The sequence below is a fragment of the Geotrypetes seraphini genome, chromosome 10 (genome assembly GCF_902459505.1).
Source record: "Geotrypetes seraphini chromosome 10, aGeoSer1.1, whole genome shotgun sequence".
Taxonomy (NCBI): Eukaryota; Metazoa; Chordata; class Amphibia; order Gymnophiona; family Dermophiidae; genus Geotrypetes; species Geotrypetes seraphini.
The window spans coordinates 56,437,164-56,449,592 of record NC_047093.1 but is presented as its reverse complement, the minus strand read 5'-3'; the positions used below and the strand labels follow the sequence as shown (position 1 = coordinate 56,449,592).

At 44.1% G+C, this 12,429-nt stretch overlaps 1 protein-coding gene across 1 annotated transcript in view; it reads left to right on the top strand.

Moving 5' to 3' along the window:
• The first annotated feature begins 843 nt into the window (after nt 1-843).
• Nucleotides 844-12,429, top strand: part of RALGDS (ral guanine nucleotide dissociation stimulator) — a 162,552-nt gene continuing 150,966 nt past the window's right edge. The window contains exon 1 of the mRNA XM_033961119.1: nt 844-1,464. Coding sequence (XP_033817010.1) covers nt 1,447-1,464 — 18 coding nt within the window. The 5' untranslated portion in view covers nt 844-1,446. The remainder of the gene's footprint in view (nt 1,465-12,429) is intronic.

Sequence of the window (12,429 nt, the reverse complement as noted above, 5' to 3'; positions counted from 1 at the left end):
ACTGCCTATAACCATTAGTGATTGAAGGGCTATAAATGTTTTTAAATACATGTACATGAAAGGTCCCCCTTCCTTTGTAATAGTCGTTTGGAGGGTGGGCGTTGAGAGAGGGCAGGGTTGCATATGGGAGCTTTGATTCAGGTATCATAAATGTTCTGTTTCCTGGGAGGAGAGAAGTTTTGGACCAAGTAATTAAGAGACTCTCCCATTCCCTCAGAACCTCGGGCAGCTCTATACTGGCGTGTGAAGTTTTGGGTTTTCTTCAATAGCTCTGATCGAAAAGCCACTTAAAAAAAAAACCCAGACCTCCAATTATGCAGATTTTCATAAGGGAAGCACTTTAAAAAAAATCGGCTTATGTACTTTCGCATCAGGTTTGGTTTTTTTTTACTTTTCCCTTTGCCCTGAGTAAATGGCCTTTTATTAGCCTTTCGTACGTATGAGTAAGTGATTCTGTCTCTCCTGAGACATCAGCTGGAAAAAGTGACCTGGAAACCCGGCTTCCTCTCGCCACATCCTGCTACACTGGAACCCAGCTGGATTCCGAGAGCTCTGAATCGGATCGTTCTAGGGAGACGAACGGTTTGGGGGGCGCCTGCTGGAGCCGCTCATTCTCTCCCTTCCGCGCCCATCTTGCGCGCAGTTTGTAGGGCAACAAGGACATCTTAAAATCCTCCCTCCCCCCCCCCCTCTCCGGTCTTCTTTGTTCTATTTTCCTGACACGTGCCCTTTAAATGACTTTTAACAAATAAGAATGGGCTCAAGATTTTAAAGGGTCATGACATCAGACAAAGGAACCGGCGGCGACAGGCAAGAAGTGCACAGTGCATGCTGTCAGCGCCCCTAAAGAGGGAGCTTTTCTTTCTTTCCTGGGAGATCGTCACTGCTTAAAATGCTTTGCAGCTCCAGCGCAATCGATTCCGCCGAAGCCCTGCTGCCTGTCCCAAGGCTCGCTCTCGTCGTCTTGCGGGCTTCTTTCCTAGACACAGCGGCACATTTCGCTCGGCTGCCCTCCGAATCGCCTGCGTTTTCGCTCTGCTTCTGGCGCGTCTGATGGGTGTGTGGACGGCACGTTTCCCAGCGCCGCGCTCTCACGCTTCAATGCCCGGATGCGGATGACAAGTGATGGACTGTAATCTCCCAGAATCCGCGATCGGGGCTCCAGGTGGATCTCCTCGGATTTTTCGCGTTCTTATCGCGAAAGACGGGCAGCAGCGCGGTGGGGAGGTGGATTCCATGATGGGCTTCCCGTTTCCTCTCCGGGGTCTCTGGCTCGCCCTTTCCCACCTGCCTTATTAAAATTACAGAACAAAGGGTTCTCGGGAGTCCCTGGCAGCGGGCGCGTCACGGGATCGATTACAGGATCTGGGGGGGCCCCGGGCCCCCTAGCACACTGCCAGAGCTGGAGCATCTCAGGAACCCCTTTCCCCCTGAAGTCTGGAGACGATGATGTTCGATACTCAGGTAGGCAACCGTGGGACTTAATTTTAGAGTCCATTTTTACATTCCCTCCCCCCCCTCCCCCTTCCTTTCTGGATTTGCAACTTAAGGCTGACGTTATGGTGTCTGCTTTTATTGCCTCCCTGGTATAGGGTTGGTTCCCATATGCTGCTTTGATTACTTTTCAGACCCAGTGTATGAAAGAGACCAGCAGTAACAATCCCTAGCATTAGATGGGTGGGTAAAACACTCTGGGCCAAATTCTATTAATTGCACTTAAGTGTGCCTACATTGGCATGGTTGTCAGTCAGCCACTAGGTGTCCTTTGTAGAATTCCATTTAGTGGCGCCTAGGCGTGTTGCTAGGCATCATAGAAGTAGATGCCCGGTATATTTGGTCTAATTTACCAGTGCCTAACTCAGATGCTTAGTGATGCCTAAGTCAATCATGCTCATTCTCCTCCCCTAACCATGCCTACTTTTCAGATAGGCATCGTTTGGTGTCAGAGGGTGGCTTGACTTAGGCGTTGCTAGGCGTCCTGAGCATTCTGTGTTAGAATTCTTAATTGGTGATTTACATTTTATTTTTGATTGGCTGAAAACTGGCACAGTCAATAACCACACCAATTAAGCCAATTAAAAAAAAAAGGTTGCATGCAGATTTCAAAGTTAGGCATCTAATGTAGGTCTCTCTCTCCCCTCCCCCCACTACTCTGCCTCTGGTCCACTAAAGACTCTTTTTTCTTGGTTGAGCACATGGACACTCTCTCCCCCCCCCCAACCATGTCTACCCTACATCTAGTCCATTAATAATGTCTCAGCCTCAGCAGTTTCGTGTGCGCCAGAGCAAGCAAGATGAATGTTTCTCCTGGAGCAAGGGTAGGGCCACGGCAGTAAAATGTTTAGATTTTTACACTGGCATGGTTGGCTGTGGGCGAGCACGGTGCCCTTCCTAACATGGCCCGATGGGCCCAACCAAAAAAAGTCTTTAGTGGACCAGAGGCAGGGTAGCAGGGGGGAGGGGGAGAGGAGGGGAGAGAGAGTGCACATGTACAGACTCAATGGGCCCAAGAAGAGTTTTTAGTGGACCAGAGACAGCTTAGGGCTGGGGGAAGGGGAAGAGTCGGTCAAAGGGAGAAAGGCCAGACCCACGCAGGGAGGAGGGGACAGGGGCAGAACTTAAGTTATGGAATGGAAAAGAATTGTACCAGGTGCCAGGAGTACGGACCACCAACCGGCTTTCTCAAGTGTAGGGGGGGGGAAGGGTGGCAGGCATGGACTGCGGGAATGCCGCTAATTTCCTTCTACCCCCGGATGTCCTCTATCCTTATGATGCCACTGCACACCGTGGATGCTGAGCACCTTTAATATAGAGCAGCTCTGCTTCCTAGTGATGGAGACATGCAGTGGCGTAGCAAGGGTGGCGGTGGGGTGGAGAAGAGGGCGGGGGAGGGGCACCCCACCCCAGGTGCCACTAGGAAGCTAGGCACGGGACCCGGAAGTGATGTCGGAGAGAGAGCCGACACAGACAGCAAGTTGGTGGCGCTGCTCGTGCCGGGAAAATAAAAGAGGTTCAGGGGTTGGGAAGGAGCAAGGGGGGGTGGTGGTGGAAAGGAGGACATGTGCCGGTGCCCCCACCAAGATGGCGCCTGGCGCAGACCATCCCTCCCACCCCCCTTACTACATCACTGAAGACATGCTAATGACTTTGGTCCCTTAGGTCACAGAATGGGGTGAGACGGTAAGGCCTTGGCCCAGCCAAGCTCTTACCCTGTATTGGGGGGCAGGGATGAAGTTTATTCCCCCACCCCCCAACAAAAAGATGTTCTGCTGATCCTTCCAATAGTCTGCTAGCTGATAGCCTGTACCAGATTCGTGGCATAAGGTGTTTTTATGTGCTAGACCCAGAGTCAAGCAAGGAATAAAGGACATGCTTCATGCCTTGTAGGGGGCCCGCCCCCCAACAGCTTAGAAATCTTCCTTTATATTATGTCGTTGGCTCATCCATTCCAGTAAGCAGGCTGAGTACATACACAGATAGTTAGATAAAATACTGTAAATGCCAGCACGGGGAAGGGAGCTAAAAATGAAAGAGATACCGTGTCTGTCGGTTCATAGACAACGGCGCGAAAGACAAAAGCGCGCGCCGACAATTGAGCGCAGCGCACGCCGCTGCGCCATTGTAAATTACAGTTTTTAGGGGCTCCGATGGGGGGTTTTGTTGGGGAACCCCCCCCAGTTTACTTAATAGACATCGCACCGGCGTTATGGGGGGTTTGGGGGGGTTGTAACCCTCCACATTTTACTGTAAACTGAACTTTTTCCCTAAAAACAGGGAAAAAGTGAAGTTTTCAGTAAAATGTGGGGGGTTACAACCCCCCACCCCCACCCCCACAATGCGGTGCAATGTCTATTAAGTAAAGTGGAGGGGTTCCCCCCCACGCCCCTCGTCGGAGCGCTAAAAACAGTAATTTAGAGCGGCGCAGCGGCGTGCGCTGCGCTCAATTGTCTGGGCGCGCCTTTGTCGCGGCACGCTTTTGACCTGACACCGTGTCTGTCCTTTGGTCACAGACGGAAACAATCCAATGTCTCATTGATCTCATTAACAACTTCATGTCTATGAAAACCTTGGGCAGCAACCTTCACCATTTCTGCTATTTTATGTATCGTGTTTATGTCACTGAGGGCTAGATTCACTAAGGACACCAATCGTGTCCCGACCACTTTGCGACCCGATTTTCCTCCGACCCGATTCACTAGCCTCGTGGCCGATCATCCTCCGATCCAATCCACATTGGCAACGGCATGTAAAGTAGGCAGTTAGCGATTCACTAACAAAAAACGATCAAGACACAAGTGACTGCTGGGGACCAGTCGCTCACGACCTTTCCGACTGCATCTCCTGCTCTCTGCCCTGACTTTCCTGCTCTCTGCCCCAGACTCTCATACTCTCTGCCCCGATCGCCGCTCTGCTTCTGCCCCGACTCTCCTTGCCTTCCTTGCAGTGCGAGCCCATGGTTTTAACCCGTGGGTTTATAACGGGTTAAACCCATGGGATCGCGAAGTATATAAGGTAAAAAAAAAAAGTTTTTTTTAAAAAAAGGTCGCTGCTCTATAAGCATGCGCAGAACATCTACATGCGCAGACCATCTGTGTGTGCATCGGGATTGCTATTCAGCGATCCGTGCTGTCAGTTGGGGGGCGTGATTCCGATTGTTCCCATTTGCATGAGGACGCGTCGTGAATTAGCCCCCCGACCATCCGGATCGGATCGGTAGGGGAGCTTGGTGAATTTGGCCCTGAGTCTTTCTACAATTATGATGTGGAACTTTTTGGAACTTATAATAGTATCATTTTTTTAAATTGTTAGGTCAATATAATAAGGCTGTGTTATTGTGAGTTGGGGTTCCAATAAACATTAGTACATGTGATATCTGTATTTTAGTTGTCTTGTGTTTTAATAGTTGTGATTGATTTTATGGGGGTTTTTTTTTTCCTGTTTATGTTTTTATTTGAATTCACTTATCTATGGCCACTTAGATGATTTCCTTTTCCTCACATTTTTCCTTACGTTTTCCCCCTCAGTTTTGTGGACTGCATGCTATTAATATGTTTTTTCTTTTGATTTAGGTTTGGTTTATCCTTATTTCCTCTTGAATTCTGTACAAGTGTTTTATTGCTTGGAATGATAATGAAAAATTCTAATAAATATAAAGTTACAAAAAAAAAAAAAAAATGAGAATTCATTGTGTATACACTATACTATGTAAAAGAATTTGTATGAGAATAATGTGGTTGCCCCATAGGGATTACATGGTGATGGGAGGAGCTAAAACAATTTGCTCAGGTCAGCAGAGATCGGTAAACTGAAGAACCACACTGCAATAATCACCACGCCATCATCTGGAGGGTTTATGACACTATTCCACAGCTACCATGTGTGGTGCTTCATAAAAATAAGTGTACATTAGTTGGAAAAAACACTGTCCTTTTACCTACCTCCTGAGGTGAGACTGACTGGTGGAAACATTCAGGGCCGGATTCTCAGACATCCACGTTATAAACCAAGGGGGCGCTGTTGCAGTCATTCTTGTAGCGAATTCAAAAACGTGAGTCATTCTAAAAATTACACATGCAAATGAGGTCGGCGGACAGTAGCAAAGATTCGCTAAATTTACATGCGTTGAGTTGCTGGTGATAGCGATCGGCACATGCGCAGAATACACAAAGAAAGAGGCGTGAAGGTGCGCATGTGACGGGTAAAGCAACACAAAGGAATAAGTACGTGCCTTGTTTGAGCATAATATATGCTTACTTCATATGCGCGCGACACACATGGCTGTAGCAGTTGGTTTCCGTGTGGAAATACAGCATTGTTCGTCATCTTGCTTCAAATTTTTTAAATTGGTCAGTATAAAAGCAGGTTTTGCAGGAAGGGAGAAGAGGGGAGAAGCAACGTTGGCTTTTAACAAGCGTGCCTAAAACATGCCATTCTCTCCCCCAAACCACTATAATTCAGGTAAATTTTTAAATTTATTTTTAATGTAAAATTTTATCATGAATCATAGCCAGAAACACATAAGACATGGGTATCATACACGCGCTCAAGAAGCATGCTTTTACTACACCCTTAAAAAAAATAATTTATGTGAATCATGTAAATTTTTTTTTTTTCTTCATTAACCACTGTCAAAACACATGCCACAAGATGCACTTTTAAACATGCTGGCAGTGTACCAGCACTCCCTGACCAGTCGCTGATTTATGTCGCCAAAAGCCCACGCTGCTCTTGGAGAATGGCTGAGTGATTTTTAAGAATCCACCGGTGTGCTCATTTCAGTGTTGAAGAGCCCATTTGCATGGCAGTGTCGGAGCCTGCTAGAAAGCTCATGATAAGCCGTTTTGATAATCCGCCGCTAAAATGCATGCAGGTTAAACCGTCATCCAGAGCAGAACTAGAGGTTGGTGCTTTCTCTGCAAAGTTGAAAACTGCACAGCCCTTCTGACATTGTATTCTTCAGTTCAGTGTATGCCTATATGTGTGGGTAGACATTGTAACAATACATTAGACACAATAAAGCTTTCCGATGCTGTCTTGTCACAGCCTGTACGAACAAAGATTTTTACATACTTGTCTATGATATTTGTGTGCACTTATTAAATGATACTGAAGTGACACTCTATTCACTCAAAAATGGTAACTAAACAAGTTCAAAGTGCATTCAGAACAGTGCTCAGAGTTGGTTCTTAAATTGTCAGACCAAAACACCAGAATACACCGAATGTTTAAAAGGCTGTAACAAAACTGTCAATCATTGTGCATGTTCAATTTTAGGATGGATTTTCAACTTTAAGAACATAAGAATTGCCATCTCCGGATCAGACCCTGGGTCCATCAAGTCCGATGATTCGCACACGCGGAGGCCCCGCCAGGTGTACCCTGGCACAGTTTTAGTCCCCATATCACCGTATGCTTCTCAAGGGAGATGTGCATCTAATTTACCCTTAAATCCTAGAATATTTAATAAAGCACTTATCTGATAGTTGTATGGTGATGAAAAAAATACTTCATGCTGTTGTAGGGCCCATACAACTATCAGATTGAATCAAGTCTTTTATTCAATAAACAACATTGAACACCAGTCAACTTCGTTGTTTTTCTTCTGCTTCGAAGTTTAGAAGCCCAGCAATCAATATTCACTGCACAAGATTGAATTCAGCACTCACTTCTTGAAGGACAAAAATATTATCGGCATAAGAGTAGACAGTTTCACCAGCTTCAAAAAACCAAGAACTTCAATTCCACACAGAGGATTTGCAATAGCGAGCACTAGGAGAGCAGTGGGGAGTGTTATTTCTGTCGGCTCTCCTCACACATTTGCTGTGTACTAATTTTCCTTCAGAACTCTTTGGATGCTTTAGTCATATGGGTACAATGCATGGATGAAGACTGTGAAAGCACTGTGCCACTAGAGGGCAGTCTAGTCTTAATAACAGAGTATGTCACCTATTGTGACACCCAAATATCAAGAGTGTGCATTCCCCTTCCAGTGCACCTTTATTTTATGGACAGTGGCTCTGATGCCCCTTTCAGATGCAGTGATCAGCCCTGCCAGCTGTCTGTTATAAGGAAATCTGAGTGTTTAAATTGATAACTTCTGAAGCCAACTCGGTAGCTGTAAAATTTCACATAAAGAGGAATCTTCAAAGCTGTCAATACTTTTTTTTTTTTTTTAATTCTTTATTCATAATTCCAGGCTTCCATGTGAAAGAGAGGCTGCATGCCTCCACCCACTCAATCAGAGCAGAGTGGTCAACTTCTAGTTAATTCATCATCTGCCACAAATTCACTGGAGAATATCTCTCATAGTAACATTGCCTCCGTTTTACAAAACTACACAAGAGGTTTTTAGCGTACATTTAAACGTCTCTATCATATCTCCCCTCTCCCGACTTTCCGCCAGTGTATAAGTCTTCAGGTCATACATTTTGTGGTGCAGAGCTCATACCATATTTGACTGAACTGCTTCAAGTCTTTTTACGTCCTTAACCAAATATGGCCAACAAAACTTAACACGAAACTCAAAGTGGGGCCTCATTAACAACTTATACCCTTTCTATGTAGCCTAGCATCCTTATGGCCTTGGTCACTGCCTTGTCACATTTGTTTTGTCATCTTGAAATCTTCAGACACCATCACTCCAAGGTCCCTTTCCTGAGATGTGCTCATCAATCTCTTGTCTCTTATACATCTCACCTCTATATTTCTCTCATACTCTTTCAACATTTTTAATGTGTGGTTACACAATCCATCCTTTTATAAGTAAACTAAATGGATTGGTTTCCAACATATTCTGCTAAGTAACCCTGTTGAAAATGCCCTATACCTAATAAGAGAGAGAAATTATTTTTGAGAGAGTCCAGTTAAGAGCACTCTTAAGTTGCTGTATATACAGGTTCTGTCCTCTCTTTCTCCCTTGTGGATTTTCCCCTCTGTCTGTCCTATCTGGTCACCTTCTCGCCTATTAGTTTCTATATGAAGAAGCACTTTTCAGGACCAGAATTACTGCGTCAATGATTTTATAATCAGAATATTCAAAGGAATTCTTAAAAAAAAAATCCACAATGGGACAAGTGTTTCGTTCTCATTGGGAGCCTTTTTGGTTAATTTTGACTCCTAAAGCTCGCAGTCATTTGTTAAATCCCTGAATTCTTGTTACTATGGCACACTGGATTTGGTATTCTTATTATTGCTGGTTATTATGGTAGGGAGGTTGGGTGGGGATTGGGGTAGGATGGGAGGTAATGGATAGATATGTGGATGATACATGTCATTGCTCAGTTAAATACTGTTTCTTGAACTGTTATATTTGTACGTATTGGAAATTTTCAATAAACATAACTTTAAATTAGAAAAAAAAAAATCTACAAAGGTATGACTTCTGGCGTTAAAATGATCTGATACATTGGAGCTGACAAGAAAGGACGTAACAAAGATTTAGATTTTCCAGTGGTATGAGCAATAAAATTCTACTGCCTGCCACATTCTGATAACCCATCCAACTTCTTCTTAAGACTATCATGCAAAAGCTTATGTGTGATTCACTTATATCTTCTGATAGCATCATCTTTTGTTTCTTCTGTCTTTTTTTTTTTTTTTTAAACGTATGTTTATTAACAGTGAAAAATACACCGCCCAACAGGGCACAACATTAATCATCAAAAAGACAAAAATCAGTCCATTACATATGGAAAGCAGGAACATATGGAAAGCAGGAACAGTAGCAATACTTCCCCAAAGTGGCCCCCGCACAGAGATAATATACAAAAATAGAATAAAAACAATGAAAGCAATGGGGGCAGAAGCAGTTAAGTGCAATTGCAAAGTCAAGCCGCCCATCTGGAACAGTGATCTCCCACCTTTTTTTTGTACCATATAGATAGCCCCCAGACACCACACAGAACTCAGGATACCAATCGCACGCTACAACATCCGTCCCATACAAACCTTTCACTCATATCCCCGAGCATCTCCCTCCCTCCCCCACCCCCCACCCCCGTCCCTAAGGCACCAGAGTATAATAGGAAAGAAAAAAAGAATGTAAAAAATCATTTAGGATGTCTTAACCTAATTTTCTTTGACTGGGTGACCAGAGAGTTGGATCGAGGAACAACACTAGATGTGGTGTCTTTAAGATTTCAGCAAAGCCCTTGACATGGTTCCATATAGGAAACTTATAAATAAACTGAGAAGCCTTGTATGAGCCCTAAAATGACTGACTAGGTTAGCAACTGGTTGAGGGGCAGGCAACAAAGACTAGTAAGGAAAGGGAATGGGACTTGTATATTCAAAATGGTTTACATATATACAGGTATTTATTTTGTACCTGGGACAATGGATGATTAAGTGAATTGATCTCATAACCTTAGGGTACTGAAGCAACAGCTATACCACTAGGCCACTCCTCACTCTGAGGGTAAGGGCTGTCCTACTAGTGTGCCATAGAGACTGGTTCTTGGTCCAGGTCTTTTGCATATTTTTGTGAGCAATATTGCAGAAGGGCTGTGCAGAAGGTCTGCACCTATGCTAATGAAACCAAAATCTGCAGCAGAGTAAACACTAGATCTTCAAAAATATATCAACAGGATGGAATCAGTAGGTGTCTACTAAAATGGACAGTGTTTTTCATCATAAAGATATGGGGGCCAGACTTAAAGATTGCACACATGTATACTTTGGAAGAAAAATAGGAAAGAGAAGATGTGGTAGAGACTGCCATCGTATTTTTTTTTTTGTAATTCTTTATTTAAACGCTGCATGTACACCCCAAAGAACAGACATCTAGACATGGCACAATCCAACAGCATAACGTACGAACAAAGGTCATCCTAATACCATCAATAACAGTGTTAACCAATTTTCTAAAAACCCCAAGAAAACACCTCCCCCCCAACCTCTACCCCAGAACCAGAAAGAACCTCCCCCCCAGCTGTTCGTTTCTGAAACTAGTGAAGAAATATATTCAATTACTTACCTTTTTTTACTTTTATTGATACATTTTTAGGGGCATTTTAAAAAAAGAAAGACATCCAAAATATGGCATAAAATGGCATTTGGATGTCCTAATCGCCAGAACATTCGATTTTTGAAACCATATTTCTAGACGTCTTGTGAGTTGTTCTACCCGCTATGTGCCTAAAGGGGCATATTGGAGACGTGCTCTGGGTGGGCTTAGACTGGCACATCTTACAGCGATAACCAAACCTTTCCCAGGTGAGACTGAGCATCAAAATGGCAGATGACGTTTAATGTGAGCAAGTGCAAAGTGATGCATGTGGGAAAGAGGAACCTGAACTATAGCTACGTGATGCAGGATTCCACGTTAGGAGTCACTGTCCAGGAAAAGGATCTAGGTGTCATCGTTAAGGGTATGTTGAAACCCTCAGCTCAATGTGTGGCGGTGGCTAAGAAAGCAAATAGAATGTTAGGAATTATCAGGAAAGGAATGGAAAACAAGGATGAAAATGTTACATATAGTGCCCTTGTATTACTCTATGGTACGGCCAAACCTCGAATGCTTATTGGTCATTTTACTATAGTTTATACTGTTAATATAATTGTAAGTTTTATGTTAAACTATACCTGCTGCACACCGCCTTGGGTGAATCTCTTCATAAAGGTGGTTATTATACCCTAATTAAAAATTGGGACGTCTAGCAGTTTTGCCAGTTTTGAAAATGGCCGTTTGTTCACCTCTGTCTTTGGACGTCTCGAGGGAAATGCCCAAAGTCAGACTTAGACGTCCTATCAAAAACGCCCCTCTTTTCCAGGCCACAGTTCAAAGTCAGAAAACAGTTAATGAGTGTCCATCATAATACGGTCAAAACTTGCCCTATTTGTTGTCTCATTATATTGGTTTATTTATCCTTTCCCTCCAGTAGGGATGGGGCACATTTCCCAGTTGGTTGATACTTGAGTTGAAGACTTTTCTTTCTTTCTTCCAACTTCCAAGTTTTCTTAAAAGTTTGATGAATTGCTAAATTGTAATGCAAAGCGTTGTACAAGTCTAAAAAAACATATAAAAACATTTTGCATTTCAGGGGGATAACCTGATTGATATCCACTAATCAATAAACATGAACAGACCCAGAAGGGAAAATGGGGGAAGAAATACAATATGTAATAGGAAAGAAAGATGAAAAAGGGAAAGAATGATAGGGAAGAGAATGACAACACTAACAGTCAAACTGATATTAACAAGATACTACTGATTGAGAAAAGAGAGGGAAATTAGCAGTTGAATGCATCTTTAAACAGAAAACTTTCTATGATTCATGCTGCTGTGGCCAAAAGATTTTTCAATACTGGAAGAAAATCTCTTGTTAAGGCCAGCTTGGGCAGCTCTGATTGTTACCTGAAATTATGGGTGTTTTTAGTCCTTCAGAAGTTTTTCTCTGTGATTCATTCTTTCTGGATATCAGACCTGTTATTTAAGCCTTAGGCAGTTACATGTGTTTGTGTGACACTGTATGTGAGCTTACAAGAGGGCCTGAAGATTATACTAAGCTGTGGGGCGTATTTTTATTCTTTATTAATAGCATCCTAGGGCCTTCAGTATACCTGAGGGCAAAGGTGGCAGCATACACCAGAAGAGAAGAAAACCAAGATGAAAACCTTGCCGCTTCTCAGTCTAGTGGGCAACCACTAGAGGGAGTAGTGGGGTAATAGGGACTGTGAGGGGGAATAGAAGTGCTGGAGCTGCAAGATAGAGGGCAGAACCGTGAGACAAGGGACAGGAGTGGAGGAATAGCCTAATGGTTAGAGCAGTGTATCGCAAAGTGTGCTGCGGCGAGATGCTGGCGCCGGCTCACTGCCTACAGGATGTGCCCCTCATGGTGGGAGGCACGTCCTGTAGGCAGCCGGCACCCGCGCCTCTTCTCTGTCCCTCTTCTGCTCCAGCATCTGCCCCCCCACTGGCGACTCAGGGCC